This window comes from Brassica napus, chromosome C9 (genome assembly GCF_020379485.1).
Source record: "Brassica napus cultivar Da-Ae chromosome C9, Da-Ae, whole genome shotgun sequence".
NCBI lineage: Eukaryota > Viridiplantae > Streptophyta > Magnoliopsida > Brassicales > Brassicaceae > Brassica > Brassica napus.
The window spans coordinates 27,798,791-27,816,106 of record NC_063452.1 but is presented as its reverse complement, the minus strand read 5'-3'; the positions used below and the strand labels follow the sequence as shown (position 1 = coordinate 27,816,106).

General features: G+C 29.4%; 1 protein-coding gene and 1 long non-coding RNA gene across 2 annotated transcripts; one reads left to right on the top strand and one right to left on the bottom strand.

The window, feature by feature from the left end:
* Positions 1–3,439: 3,439 nt before the first annotated feature.
* LOC106417954 lies at positions 3,440–4,789 on the bottom strand. The gene is made up of 3 exons (XR_001283547.3): positions 4,184–4,789; positions 3,758–3,998; positions 3,440–3,677 (listed from the first exon to the last, which is right to left on the bottom strand). It is a non-coding gene; the product is annotated as an uncharacterized LOC106417954 (long non-coding RNA).
* A 5,123-nt stretch (positions 4,790–9,912) lies between these two features.
* On the top strand, positions 9,913–11,746 carry LOC125592839 (putative lipid-binding protein AIR1). Its single transcript, XM_048768320.1, has one exon. The coding sequence runs from the start codon at positions 11,079–11,081 to the stop codon at positions 11,466–11,468; it is 390 nt and encodes a 129-aa protein (XP_048624277.1). The 5' UTR covers positions 9,913–11,078; the 3' UTR covers positions 11,469–11,746.
* Positions 11,747–17,316: the final 5,570 nt, after the last annotated feature.

The window sequence follows — 17,316 nt, the reverse complement described above, 5'->3', positions numbered from 1 at the left end:
ATTCCTCCCCCTAACGCTGGAAATTCATCCTCATTAAAATGGCAATCGGGACACTGTGACGTAAACATATCACTAGTTACCAGTTCAAGATACCTTATATACGGCTTGTTCTAATTCTTCCAGAGTTTTATACATTCCCGAGAGCATCTTTAACTCTCCAGGGACTTCTAAATATCAAGATGCAACTCACGTCGTTTATGTCCTACCAGACATATCAATATATTGCATCTATTTTAATTTTTCTCCAGTGACCTTGGAACAAGCCGTTTTTCATACCTCAAGGTCATCTTTCATTTCGTTCTCTGGAGAAATATATACCTTTGACTTTTGGTCCAAAAATCTCTCGTTTTTCTAACGAGCTTTATATCGAATTGATGGCCAATCAATTCACTCTACCCTCATACATAGAGGTAGATTCATAATCTTTATTTATATAGCGCTTTTTCATTATTGTCGACAATATATTTTCTCTTTGGTTCCATCTTTTTACCCGTACTGATATGGTTAATCGAGATCTCTTTATCATCATTAATGATTTACCCAGGTACCTGACTATTATATTAACCATATCAACGGTCTCATCATGAGATTCATCCTCTATTTATATTTTTTCTCCATTTCGAGGATTCTTTGGAACCAAAGTGGTCTATCATGTCTCTAGCGTGCCATAGACTCATATGTTATCCTTTTAGGACACACTTATATATCATCCTTTTAGGACACTTCTTATTAGAGCCTTTTCAGTTGGAATATGAGATTTCATTATTTCATCAAAATGTCTGGCAGGCATTTTGTAAATGGATTATCCTACTTTTCATTGTAATCCATTTCACATATCTCATTCCATCAGCTTATCATATGCTTCTAGCAAACTTGCGAGCATATTTCTAATTATCCATATACTTATCCCTCTGGATTGTATATGTCTTTATTACATGCACAACTGCATGTTTACACCCGATCATGAGGATCATCTTACTTGAATTCACTTTATCAAGTTCTTTTTTCAAGTGCGAACATAATTTTCCAATGTTCCACTCATTAGGATTCTTTAATTCTCCTCCTCGAAATGATGACACTCCATGTCTAAAATCTCGTACTAGATCCCACTCTAGAACCAATAACATATTCATTTTTCCCATTTTGGGATGAATTATGTTTCAAATCCTTTAGAGTGAGATCTTAATTTGGGGTCTGCTTAAATAAATCACATATAGTGAACTTGTGTGATGATTCATCACCCATGATGGTTTCCTTTATTTTTTCTTAAAACATGCTATATGTGAAAAACTAGGAGTTTTTCTACATTTCACAATAATGTCGATAACATTATTGGAGATGGCTATATATCAGTAAACTTCAGGTTTACCACTCATTTATAATTTTGCCATCTTTTTCTTATGCATGTCTTTTCATCATAAGCTCATTTAGAACCAATAATATGTTTATATTAGTACATACTATACTTATTTAATTTGAGAGAGAAAAGATATTTGTTACCTTTAGTAGTCATGTACGATGACCCAATATCTGCCAAGTATGCCTATCTCCATCCCGAATCTCAAAATTTTCTTCAGAAAAATAATTCTCATGTCACATCGATATTCTCATTTTTATTTTTTGGACCGACCAGAAAATCTGATATCAAGATGAGTATAACTTTTAAGCCATGAAAGATGGTCCAGGCTCATAAGAGATGAAGTTGGTTTCACTTCCTTTCTCTTTTTATTTTAATTCTCAATACAGATCGGCTAAATATTTGGGAATACGACAAATACGTACCCAAAATTCTTTCTTGCCGCATCTGTAGCAAACCTTTTCTGTTTGCCTTTTATCACCCGACCACTTTCATTTTTCGTGGAAGTTTCCATTATTCTTATAGGGACGGAATCTTCTTCCTCGTCCTCTTCCACGACCACGATACTGGTTTCAACCGCATCCACACCCTCGTCCTTTTCTAGTAGGACCGACTTGATGGTTTAGTATCATGATTTCATTTATTTTTCCAGTTTACTCAGAGGATTTACATTAACTCCGACTATTTAGTGAATCCTTTCTTTCAAGGATTTAATTTTAAAGATCTTTTAGATTTTTTCTCATAATACACCTCATCTTATAAACCATCATTGAATTGGTGTAAATATCATGGCTTTATCTTTTTCTCATCCGATAAAGTTTATATCGATGATTTCTAAAAGCTCATTTTCTCTAAGGTGCATCTTTGCACCCACTGCCCAGGTCATATAACTATTTTCCGTAATATCAAGGGCATTTATTTTGAGCTTTGTCAAATTTGACCCATTTCATAGATTAATAATATAAATATAGTAAAGACGGAAATTTAAATGCAGAAATTAAAGGCATAAAATAAAATCATAAACTTAAACTGCAGAAATTTAAATAGTATAAATAAAATCAGGAGGCTTAGCCTACCACATGATCCGATGAGTCATAGACTACCATATTGATCATTATTTTTCAAAGTCCAAGGAGACATGGTCTACCATTTTGACTTTTAATTATTTCAAAGTCCGAGGAGACTTAGTCTACCATTTTTGACATTTTCTTTTTTTTTATTCACGGAGGCAAAACCTACTACGTGTTTCTCTGATCGTGAAGGCATAGCCTACCATAACGATCAGTCCGGAAAGACAGCGCCTATCATCCCGAAAAATAAACGGAGAGGGTCTAGTCTCTCATTCTGGAATAATAATAAAATTTAAATAAATTAAATATATTGAAAAATAGAAATTAAAACTTATCTTGTTTGGTTTTCGCTGGTCAGAGAGCGTTCGTGCTGATAACGTGTTGTGTATCTATCTATATATATATAAAGGAGAAGAGATTCTCTTCTCATGCTGCCACGTCAGCGTCTCAGAGGAAGGAAATTGTGCCACGTCAGCGTCTATTACCTGCGCCACAACTCACTTACGGACTGTTTTGGGCTTCGACGAATGGGCCTTGGTTGTTTTGCGATTATCCTAAGTGTAATAATATAATTGCGGTTACGTCATCCCCACGTAAATACCTAATGTCGTATTTAACTTATTTTTATATATTTGAAAACCACAACTATACTTATAAGCGATGACCATATTACTTTATTTGGAAATGATAATTGGCAATTTCAAAGGAACACATAACGTAGCTTCTACATATTATCAACCAAACCCCAAAAACATTAGCACAAATTAGCTACCATGCAATTGTAGAACACCTAGGCACATACCTCTGAAATCAGACTTAATCAATCGATCATATAATTCTCCATGGATACAGTAAATATTACTCTACTTAATATTCTTCTGCCATACTAATGTCATTATATGTTATAAATGATTTGAGTCCGAATACGTTAAGGCCAAAAATAAAAGACTTTAATGGTCACCATAAACAAAAAAATCAAAGCTATCTATAACAACTGCCGTGGAAAACAAAAAGCCAAATGAAAATATATACTACCATATGAGCAGATAGTCAGAGTTACAAGCTACTTACATACATGTGTCTCTCAAATATCTCTGACATTCACAAGCTCCAAATATATCAAAACACTTAAATGGCGAAGAAGAAAAATACCAGCACCGCCGACGATCCATGATCAAGTTCTGTGAAAGCAAGCAGACAAACACAGCGCATCAACCTCCAACCCTCACACGCTCTGTCTCAAACGCTCACTGAAGAGCCAAGTTTTGTTAGAAAACAACTTTTGTCATATTAAAAGCTGTATGGAACTAAGCTAAAAAGATTGATCAACCTTTTGCAGGTGTTGCTAAGCATTTGGACAGATAACCATGGTTAAGACCTGAGTACATTCGACAGTGGTACAGTCCTTTGGTAGCTGCTAAAGGTGTGTTTGAAAATATTTTTTACTATCATCTACTACCCTCACAGATTTTTAGAAGCCATTACAGCGCCAGCCTATATACATTCATCCTGAAACATTTGCAGAGTCCTTGGGCAAAGTTGTTAGGGTAAGACGCCCGTCCATCTGTCCACTGAAAAGAAGACAATCCATCAGTCAAAGTCAGCTACAATGATTATATGTCCCTAAGTAGGATATACTGGCCACAAACGTTAGCTTCCTCAAAATTAAATTGATAAAACATACTGCCATAGCTTAATTAAATTGTTCACTAAATACAGATTCAACAAGAGTAACACTCGATCCACTAGCACCTACCCTTCCCGTAAATCAACGTAGAGTCCAGACCTCGACAACATCTTCATGCTCAAAACAAAGACACCTTTGTGGATTGCCGAGGAATACAGACTACAGAGCATCGGTAGCTCCAGTGCAACAAACTCCACAACAGAAACATGAGAAAACATAGGTTAGACAGTGAATTAACTAAAATATCTTCCTACCCTTTTATGGTCTACAACTATTGCAGAACGACTATGTTCATCGTTGCAGCCACCACAAAGAAAGCTAGAGCAACCACGTACATAATGAGAAAAGATTAAGGAGATGAAGAAATTCGAATGGTTGTTGTTGGATAACAATGAAGAAACAAGAAACTCAATAGATCTATAGATTTCTCGGCCTTAATTCTCTTTGTTTCCTGATTACAAAATACTCTTCTCCAATCCATCGCCAATGTCGTCTAAACACAACGACAGCCAAACAAATAAATACAGAAAATGGGCCACAATTATGCTTTACTAACCCTTTCCCATTGCTTCACTAAACATTTCTCTAATTATGGGCCTCCATTATATTCTTCCAAATAATTTGTTACCCTCAGTAGAGCCATAAACTGGGTTAGCCCACGTCGATTAGCCCATATCCATTTGTCCATTTATTGTTTGCGGTCAGAAAGTGACCATGTCCATTAAGAACCATGTCCATTAAGGACCAGACCCACTAACACTCATGTTTACATGTGATGCCATGGAGTCCACAATAGACCATATAAGAAAAGTTTAAATTTTGCGGTTTTGGCGGAAAAAGTCAATTTTGCGGTTGTGGCGGGGAAAATCGATTTTTCGGTTTTAGCAAAAAAAACCAGATTTTCCGATTTTGGCAAGAAACCCCAATTTTGAGGCTTTAACGGGAAAACTTGATTTTTTCGGTTTTAGCGGGAAAACTCGATTTTTGCGGTTTTAGCGGAAAAACTCGATTTTGCGGTTAAGGCGGGAAAACTCGATTTTTGGTTTTAGCGGTAAAACTCGATTTTTGGTTTTGGTGAAAAAACTCGATTTCCGGTTTTGGCGGAAAAAATCAATTTTTGGTTTTGGCGGGAAAACTCGATTTTACGATTTTGGCAAAAAACCTCGATTTTGCGGTTTTGGCGAAAATTATGATTTTTCGGTTTTAGCTGGAATACTTTATTTTATGGTTTTGACAAAAAAAAACTTAATATTAAGATTTTAGCGGAAAATCAATTTTGCGATTTTGGCAGGAAAATTCGGATTTTAGAAACTTTAGCTTTTTGTTGACCATTGGACCGCCCATGTCCACATAGTCCAAATCCATTAACGCCCATTACCCATTGGTCAAGTGATTCTTGTCCATTTATAATCCGCATGGACAAATGGGTGTCACCAAATTAAACCCATTTATATTTGGACATGAACAACCAATGGTTAGCCCGCCCATTTGACAACTATAACCCCAGATCCATTAATATCTCTACAATGGATTTTGAGTATTTAACAAATATTAAACCACCGATTATATAAACAATAGAATATATTATATTAGTATTAGATAATTATATAAGCACCAATTAAGCTCCAACAATATCTATCATAACCGTAAAATCTTAATTAAGGGCTGGTTCAAACGCAACGGTTGCGGTTACGGAATTTTGTCGATGCGGGTGGTTGCGGTTTCTAGCGGTGTTAAGAGATTTGTATGACTGGTTCTGCGGTTAGAAATTAGTGCGTTTGCGGGATTCTTATGACTGAGTAACTACCTAATGCAGCAGCGGCTAAATAATAAATTAACAAATTTATATTTTATATAATTATAAAAATATCAAAAATCATAATATTATAATAAATATAAAATTATATTTAGAAATTTATAGTTTTAAAACTATAGAAAATATTTTTTATTTTAAAAATGTATAGTATTAATTAAAATATCGTAGATATATTTTAGTATTTTTATAATTCCAATTTAAAATTTTTATTGAATATTTTTATTGTTGTATTTATATTGTTTTTGAAAAAAAGAGAATAAAATATTCTTCCGCAACCGACCAACTTTTGAATTTATGAAGTTTATAACGGTTTAGAGCGGTTTGAGTGATTGTTACAAAAGGCAACAACCGCTACCAACCGCAAAAGTTGTGTTTACGGGTGGTAGCGAAAAAACCAGTCATACCCTAAGTACAATATAAAATATACTACATATTTTCAAAAAATATATAACAAATACAATATATTGTGCAGTAGATAATAACATCCTATAACATCAATTAATTATAGCAATAAAATATAAAAAAACTATACTTTCAAAAAATTTCATGAAATAAAATTATTACATAAATTAAATAAAATAAATACACCACTTACGCGCGGACACACCCCTTGTTTATTATAAAAAACAAAGCTTTGATAACATAAAAGCAAAGGAGAGAATTTGATTATTTAAGTTTGTGTATATGAAAACACGAGAGAGAGAGAGTTGTGAGCCTTTTATTATTAACGTTTGACTTAATCACTTTCTATTACACATGAGGGTATTTATAGGAACATGAAGTCTTTGATGGAGGTGGCAATAAGCCACGTAATTATCTTGGCAACAAGCCACGTGATGGAATGGGCAACAAGACATCACCTTAATAGATAATCACTAATAAGGATAAACCTTCTCTTTAACAATTTTATTATATTCAAAGAATAAAATAAAATTGATATCATCAATTTAAGTGGGCCTGAATTTAGTATGGATTATAGTTTGGCAATGAACCCTAATAATATGGGTCTTGTTATCGGCTTATCGGGCTCTGAAAAAAGTTTAATTAGTACAATATGCATTTAAATAACTGATAAGATATGGTTTAAAAACACATTTCGTTATTTTTTTGTAAATAATATACTCAAAATGTAAAAAAAATTATTTTCATCTTTTACCTTTCTTATCATTTTTGAATGTAATATCGAATGTATATGAGAGAGCCACATTCTCTACTAGGCTTAGTTCCAAATTCTTGTATTTTTTTTAATGCTGATTTATTATGATCTTACAATTACGATATGAGAAAAATTATATAGACGATTCGATAACCAACAATACTACATGCTTTCTGAAGACCTACGCTTAACTGCATCACCTGTGCCGTCCTATGAAGATCCACGCTTGGCAAGATTTACTTGCACCATGTTGAAGATCCTTTGTAAGCCTTTCTTCTGTAGTCTGGCATAATTGTTTAATAAATAACTCTCTTCGGGACTTGAAACCTGGATTTTCTGTAATCTGCAGTAAATTGCATAGTCTGGGATTCGAACCCCAGACCTGGGTGTAGAAGCCTTTAAACCTTAACCAGTATGCTACAGTGCTTCCACCCTTGCCACTTTAAAACTAATTAGATTTTGCCCCGCGCGCGGATGTATTTTTTAAAAAATATGATGATATTTGTTTTTTTATGTCACTATTTCGGGTTGGGCAAAAAACCCGAATTCGAAGAATCGAACCGATCCCAAACCGAATAAGTAGTACCAAATCCGAACCGAAATTGATTAAATATCCGAATTATTCAAAATTTTGGTATTTGTACCTAATCCGATCTGAACCGAAGTATTTTGGGTATCCAAAATTGATTTATATACTTATATATATTAATTATTTTTAGATTTAATATATATAAAAACATCCATAATATATATGATACTTTTAAGTTCGTTTAAATACTTGAAAATATATAAATAATCAAACGTAAATATCTAAAATAGTTAAAATATACTCAAAACTCCAAAAATACTTAAATAATTATTAATTCTCTATCCAAGTATTTAAACCAAACCAATTTAAATTGGTTATCCAAATTTGAACTGAATCCTCAAAGATCTGAACCGAACACGAAATCTCAAACAGACCCGAAAACGAACCTGAACTCCCACCCCTAATCACTATTATATATCCTACCAAACGCCCACCCCTAATCACTATTATATATATCACATATGTGTCATCATAGGTCACAAAAATATGTGTTATCATATAATTAATCGTACTTTATACGTACCATCAAATAAATTTTCTTATAATTAATAATATTTTACACGTACAATCATTTAAATAATCACATATATTATATTTTTAAATTTCAATGTGAAATATAAAAACCATAATTTAAGTTGGTGTTTGAAATTAGACTTTGTATTGTATTTTTCTTATATATATTGAAAATATTTTTATGATGGTTATTGGAAAATGTGTTAGTAAAAATTAAATTTTGAATATATGTATATTTTTGAATGAATTTTCGATATAAATCAATTTTAAATTATTATTTTGATTTGAATATGTATATCAAGTAACATAAACTCATTAGTTTTAAATATAATGTAATGAACTTCTAATTATTTTAATAGCATAACCCCATTACTTTTTTTTTCCTAACTTGCTCCTACCTATGTTTCCAAACATCATTATTTTTTTTAACTGCTATATATGTTGCCAAACAAAAGCTTAAAGTACTTCTACTTTAGTAATATACTAGACCCTGACCCGCTCGCCAGCGCGGATATGAATTTTTAGTTTTTAATTATTTATTTTATTAAATGATGTATTTGTAATATTCGTTCATATTATATTCATTAAGTAAATATTTTTTTTTGCATCTTAAACTATCTATTTTTTTACAAATGTGTGATATCATATAAAAATATAAAAAAGTGAGTATAGAGTTAATTAGATAATTTTAAAAACAGAAATTTTTCTTTCGTGTGCGATATCATATAAATAATGATCCGTCCAGTTAACAAAAATCATGATTATTTTATGTGTATTTTTTTTATTTTGACCATTTCCTTAAAATTATATTAAATTTTACATATTTTAATTAGAATATTTTTAATATCTTTACCTTTTTATTTGAAATGCAACTCAATATTTTTTTAACAATTATAACAAATATTTAAAAAATATTTTTAGAATTTGTTTGAAAAATATGAAAATTATATTTTAAATTATAATTATCCTAAAATATGATACGTTTTGATGTAAACGAAAACTCAAATTATGTTAAAAATAATGATATTCAATGATAATAACAATTTTAATTGATTATTTTTTAAAAAATACATTTACAAAAATATTCTTTCAAAGAAAACTCATTTATCTTTCAAATATAATATGAAAATATTATAATTAAATAATAAAAAATATAAATAAAAACCATAAATTTTGGCAAATGACAACTGAGTTATATTATGCTAAAAATTTTTTTCTAACAATTTATCAAATAACAAATGAGTTATGAGCAAATAATACCATATAATTTTTAAAAACATAGTCATTCTTAAATATTTTTTGAATAAATAATTATTTTTAAATTTAATCAACTGAAAATAACATCCGTACAATTGTGTGAGTCAAATTCTAGTTTTATTGATGCATGTTATATATTAGTGATGCATGTTTTAGGTAACATTTTAATGATGCACGTTTTTAAAAATCTCCTTTATTAAAATTATGCACGTAAGGATAGGATAATTCATGAGTTTTTTTTTGGTTGATTAAATGACATTATGTCCAAATTTATTTAAGGATATTTTATTAAGGCAACTGAAAAAGACAAACAATAAAATAGGAAGTTTAAATTCATTTAAGCATATTTCATTAATGTAAAAGACAAGTAATAAATTAGACAGTTTTATTCGTTTTAGGATATTTCATAAATGCAACTGAAAAAGAGAAAAAAAAAAAAACAAAGGGAGTTTAATTAATAAAGTAAGAACATTTTCAAATGCGTACTTCTCTTTTAATAATATAGATATACAATTAAAATTTCACCCAAAACAAACATTTAATGTTACCAATATCATTTTACCGCTAATTGTTTTTACAATTTTGTGTCAAAAAGCATCGCATTTACATCTATCTCATTTCTTAATCTAAAATAATTTACACCGCGTTTAAACATGAATTTCAAGCTAGAGAGTATATAACATGAATTATCATATATTTCTCTACGTCTTGGTACAAATCGAAATATAAGAAATTTGAAAACCTATTAATTTAAAAATGTACACTTGACACATGACTTCGTTCCAAACTCTTACTGTAGATAGCCAGCTAAATATACCCTAGGGGCTAGGGCTAACCACATGGTCGGCACACAAACATATTCTTCATCATTTTGGTTTTACATACATACAATTATTATCCCTGTTCGAAAACGCGCTCAAGGCGGCCGATTCCGCAGTGGTGAAGCGCTTGGCGGCCTCTTACCGTCCCGATTTTGGTCTGTTCGGGACAAAACTCGGATCTATGAAAAAAATCACCAGTTCTTTCATTTTAATGTAGATTCAGTGATATTTGATGGATTTATCATTATTTGTTACAAACTAAAAGCTAAAAGAAGAAGAGAAGGAGTTAAATCAGTGAAAAAAATGGCTGCCGTTCTCAGAAAAATAATAGGTCTAAAGGAAGGAGACGATTAGGAAATTACGCTTTTAGCCTTCATTAAAAGGAAAAAAATAATAAAAGGGACGAAAATGGCAATTTTGGTGTTTGAACTCGGGTACCTCACGAAATATAACCAATCCTATATCAACTCAGCCGATACATATCATTGTATTCTCTTTGCAAATATATTATTTATCCATTATATAAAGAAAAAGCTTAAAAACTAAGTCCCGCGTAATTCCCGAATACTCTCCGATTTTTCGGTAACTCGCTAGGCGTAGACTAACCGCCCGACTAGCGCCTAGCGTAGTTCTGACCAGGGATTATTATAACCCTAAGTTGTATTTAAATAGTCAAACTAATTCAATCTTGTAACTCATGTCATTCTTTACTCGAAAGATTCCCACATTAACCTTATAAATACCCACTTACACACTCTTGATTTCTTCACCAGTCTAAAACAATACTCCAATTTTCTTTCAAGACAAGCAAAATGGCTCTTAGAAACTCTCTTACCATCTTCCTTGCCTTTAACATCATCTTCTTCGCCCTAACCGAAGCCGCACGCTCCGGATGTCCACCATCATCTTACAAACCCAAACCTGGCCCAACCACACCTGCCATCGAGACATGCCCGAAAGATACCGTAAAGCTTGGTGTTTGTGTTAACGCGCTTAACTTGTTGAATGCGACATTAGGTGCTCCTCCGGTGAAGCCATGTTGCAGCCTCATTGACGGTTTGGTCGATCTTGAGGCTGCCGTTTGTCTTTGCACCGCGCTTAAAGCTAGCATTCTCGGTATCAACATTAACCTTCCAATCAACCTTAGCTTGCTCCTCAACGTTTGCAGCAGAAAGGCTCCACATGGCTTCCAATGCCCTTAATTTTTAAACGTCACATATAATTATGGCTAAATCCTTAATTAATGGCCATGCATGAAATGTGATCGAACTTTAATTTGTGTTCCTTGTGTTTTTTTGTTTTGTTTTTCATGTTTTATATTTGAATTGGTGCATGGGGGTGAGTAAGATTGTCACCATCTAAGAGATGAGTTTGTATTGTAATTTATTTCATCTGTTTTGATGAATAAAAATGGTTTTCAGTGTGACGTAAGATGGTTTGTGCCGTTTAGCAAAAAGAATTGGAATTTTTTTTATTATTTCGCTATATCTGGTCCGTGAGTATATTTGCTCATGCCCACGTGCATTTCTGATTATTAATATTTAATCTATTAATTTAGAATCATATATTTTATCTACGGTTGAAAAGTCATAGTGGTTAGGCCTGGGACCTTTATCCGAGATCCGGATTCGATCCGAGATTCGATCCGGATCCGATCCGAAAATCCGGATATCCGGAGGGGCCGAATCCGGATCCGGATAGTAAAATGTTGGATCCATCAAAGCCGGATCCGGATCCGGATATCTTAATTTTTAAGTCCGGATATCCGGATCCGTAAGTTTTATTAATAAATATTTCAAAAATAGTAATATCTATATATAAAAATTAATTTTATTTAATATATTTTCATTTTTATAATAATATATATAAATTTTATGTAAATTTTGTAATATTGTACATAGAAATAATTAAAGATGTTATATATATATATATATTTTAAATTATTGTTAATATTTTATATATATATATATATTAATATTATTTTTTATTTATTTTAAGGATCCAAATCCGGATCCGGATATCCGCCGGATATTACAATTTTTAGGAGGATATCCGACACCCGGATATCCGAGAACCCCGGATCCGGATAAGGATAGTAAAATTATGGATCCGCCGGATAAGGATCCGGATCCGGATACCTTAAAATTGCCCGGATATCCGATCCGTCCCAGACCTAATAGTGGTACCATTTAATTAACCACTTAATGTGACAAATTTTATTATTTACATTAAATCTTAATAATAAATCAATTTATATTAGAAATTTAAATTTTATTTTTAGTTATAACAAAATCTGTTGAGAAAATATCTAACAAAATCCTACTAAAAGTTTTTGAATATTTTTATATAAAATAATGCATTATAATTTCGTAATTAGTAATGTTATCTTATTATAAATTAATTATAATTAAAATTTACTATAAAAAAGAAAAGAAAACTTCTATGTTATTTTATAAATTTTATAATTACAGTCTATATTATATTAAAAAATGTGCTCTATAAATTAAATATGACAAAATTATAGTAAACTGGTAGATTAACAGATTTGTTTTTAAAAAAAATTGATTCAATTAAATAATTTATCATTCATCGTCAAAAAGGGGATAAAATTCGTAAAGTATGTAATATTTTATACAAAAAAATAAAATTATTACCATATATTAAAATTTTATATCTACAATTATATATTATCATTTTATTTATTTTGAAACTAACAGTAATATATTACCAATAAATAGTTACATACAAAATATATAACTAGCCTTTAGTTCAAGTATTGTTTTACAAAATTTGTAAGTAGAAATTTTTCAATTTTTAATAAGTAATTAAAAGTATTTATGAGAAATCAATTTTACTTATAAATTTAATGTTTATTTATAATTATAACAAAATCTGTTGAAAAAAAAAATCTTACCAAAAAAAAAATACTGAATTAATTTAGTAACAAAAAATTCAAAATCATATAATCTTCTAAACTAAAAAAGTGTGTAATTTTCTAAATGTCTCTCGACAAAGTATACAATTTGAAAAATGAATATTAAAAACTCAAAAGGATAATATTCTAATTTTACAAAAGATAAAATCGCAGATGCTAAAATATTTTTTTTTTGAAATATGAAACGAAAAACAAATTATGTTGTAAAAATAAAAAGTAATATAATACTTTGAAATCAAAATTTAATAATAAAAAAATCAGAAAAATTAATACCATAACATCCAAAAACTCATATATTGTTAAAATTTACTAAAATAATATGATAGATACTACTACGTATTCAATTTACTAAAATAATACAGCTACATTATTTAAAGGGAAATTCTCCTAAAAAGACTATTTTCAAGTTTTTATCACAAAAATAGACTCTAAGGAATAAATGACCAAAATATTTTATTTAATAGGTAAAAAGACCTTAATACCCTAGATATATAAATACAAATAAAAAAAAATTATAGTTTCCGATTATATGTTTTCAAACTCGAACTTTTTAATATTTGTTTTTTGAAATTTTATTTTTTTAATTCGAAATACTTTTCGAAACAATTTTTCAAATTTTTATTTTAAAATTTTTAATATTTAGTTTTTATTTTATAAAATTTTAAAACTCAAACTCAAATCCCCATCCCTTAACTCTAAACTATAAGATTTGTAGTAGTTAACCGTAGGAGTATAAATGTATATTTACATTTTTAATGAATCATTTTGGTCATTTTGATCCTTAGAGTCTAAATTTGTGACAACGGTCCTTTTTAGTGCTAGGGTAATTTTCTTATTTAAACATAGGATTGTGTTTACTTATAATATCTCGCAAAATACTAATGTGATAGATGTTAACGTATTATTTTTTAAACACAACATGAAAATATAAATTATTATAAACAAATATTCATCTACTGTATAACTAAACAATTTTAAAATGTAGTGTACTCAAATTGTAAAAATTAAAAGTAAGCAAATTGTAAAAATTAAAAAGCTATATTAAAGGAGATTATATATTTGATTATTTCAGATTAAATTTATGTATCGAACTCAAAATATATTAATAACTAACAACAATCAATATGAATATGAAATGTATAAAACAAATTACTATATGACAAAAAAATAAATCACTATATATTAATAATGACGAATTAGAAACTTAAACAATAAGATTATAGAGATAAGTGTATAACACTAAATGTAAATCATATATTTAAAACTTCTATAATAATATAAAATTTAGTATATTTATAAAATTAAAAATATCCGCGCAAACGTGTGGGTCAAACTCTAGTTAGTAGTTAAAAGCATCCTGGTTATTCACATTAATGAAGAATAAATGAGCACTACCGAGGCATAAATAATAATCAATCCAATAGCCATATATTAGTAATAATATGTATGGTCTAAAATCTAAATGATTCAATGTGTCTATTTAGCAAGTAGCAATATGTACTTACATGAAATGGGGTATAAGAAATTTACAAATTAGTGGGAAAAAGCAGGGGATGTTCAATCCTGTAAATCAAACTGAACCGATTTAAATCGAACAAAAAAAATATAAATAGTTTGATTTTAGTTGTACCTTATAAATTGTTTGAACGCTGTTTTTTAAAACGCTATATACAATATAATTTAGTTATGAATTAAAAAAGCAAATAAACTAAAAACCGATTTATTAAAATGTATTACTATATAGTAGTATAACTATATGTAAAGTATAATGTAAAAGTTAATATAGATATAAAAAAATATTGATATAATTTTAGTATCTTACTATTAGAAACTTCAATTTAAATTAAAAATAATTTCAATTTTTTTGCTTCATAAATTTTAAATAAAACATACTTTGTGTTAATGGCTTACTTTTTTATATTTAATCTTAATTATTTATTAATATAAAAATAAATAACATTTTTCTTATTTGATATTTTAGAGAAATGATCACAATTTTAGTATCTTTTATTATCTTAAATATTTAGATAAATAGAAAAAAAAAGACATTTAAATCCAGAGAAATGCAAACAATATGTTTACATTTTAGTAAATCCACTTTTAAAAGAAATATTATTATAATTATTTAAATTAGTTGAAATTGCTAAATCACTGGAACTTAATCAACATTAACCATCTAGGAGAAGAAGAAAACTTAGGTTCACTCCCTAGGGCGAACCTTTAAATTCACATCCCTTCTTATTACCAATCAAAATGCCACCTAAATTAATTATAAAATAGAATAATATTTTTAAAAAAATCAAAATAATTGAAAAAATAATAATAACACCAATTTTATTGACGCTAACGCAACTAACTAAACTATAAATCCAAAATTATAAACCCTAAACCTTAAATTTAAACCCTAAACCCTAAATTCTAAACCCTAAACCCAAACTCTATACCTTAAATCCAAATCCTAAACCCTAAGCCCTAAACCCAAACCCTATATCATAAATCCAAATCTTAGACATCGTAAACCCTAAATCTAAACCCTAAACCCAAAGCCTAAACTCTAAATCTTTAATCCAACCTTTAGAGTATAGAATCTGAGTTTAGGGTTAACGATTTGAGTTTAGGGTCTAGGGATTGGGTTTGAGTATATGGTTTGAGTTTATAGTCTAGGTTTTGGGTTAAAGATTTAGAGTCTAGGATTTGGATTTAGGGTTTGGATTTAGGGCTTACGATTTGGGTTTATGGTCTAGGATTCGAGTTTAGGATATAGGGTTTGGGTTTAGAGTTTACGGTTTGTGTTTAGAGTTTAGGATATAGGGTTCAGAACTTGAGTTTAGAATTTAGGGTTTAGAGTGTAAATTTAAGATTTAAGGTTTAAAAATTAGGATTTAGGGTTTAGATAGTGGTGTTAGTGTCACTAAAATTGGCATTACTTTTTTTTCCAATTTTTTCAGATTTCGTTTTTTTAAATAATTTTTTTATTGTTAATTTAGGTGGCATTTTAATTGGTAATAAGAAGGAAGGTGAATATAAAGGTTCACACTAGGGGTGGACTTAAGATTTGTTCCTTGGAGAATTACATGCTAATTTATGTGTTTTGATTTTGAAAAATAAACAAAACTATTTGCACTAAACCTTTATTGATATGTTTTAATATAATAGCTGCTATATGTTTTAAAAAAAAAATAAACCAAAAATGAACAACTAGAATTGAACACCCCTAAAAAGGATGTGCAGCTATCATGTAAAAAACTAAAAAAAGGATGTGCTATAAGAAAAATTATAAGAAGCTACCAAAAGTTTTGTAGATTGACTGATTTTCGTAGCTATTTGACTTACAATTTCGAATAGCCACAAATATAATTTTGTTACTATGAGATTGTGGCTATCGTCAAAATGTTGCTAATCGTGGTTGTCATTCTACGACATTGCCAGAAACAATATTTGTGATTAATATACACAAATAGGTACAAACTGTCTTTGTAATCATTTTAGCCACGGACTAGATCTTGATCCGCACATTCGTGCAGGTTTTTTCTTTTGATACTAAAATATTTTAATTCATATAACATTATTATGTAACAATACTATTTTACATAATTTTATGTTTCAATTCTAAAATTTGGACTATATGAAAATTAAATTAAACTGAACCTATATAATAGAGAAGATGTTTTTTGGATACTATTAAAAACAACAAAACTTATTTAAAAAAAGAAACTATAATATTTTATACTTGCAAAATAATTTTGCTGTAAATATATTTGAGAAATTGATTGAAATGCATTAACTTGGATAGCAATCTTTAAAAAAAAGGTTCAATAAAATATATCCTAACATTTTAACTTAGGGTTTAACAATTATTGTCTAGGATTTAGTATTTAGATGGTGAAATTGAGTTTATAAACTTCTATAAATAATTCTTATACATTTATAAAATTTTTGGGATGGTTAATTTTGTCTTTTAATAATAAACTCAAAGTATTTATGAAAATGATAATTTAAAGGTAAATTTGAAAAATAGAATAAAATATGAGGTAAATTAAACCAGTTTGTTAAATGTGTATTCTCTTCATATAGAATAATAGTGTTTGGATATTAGTCCTTTTGACATATATAGG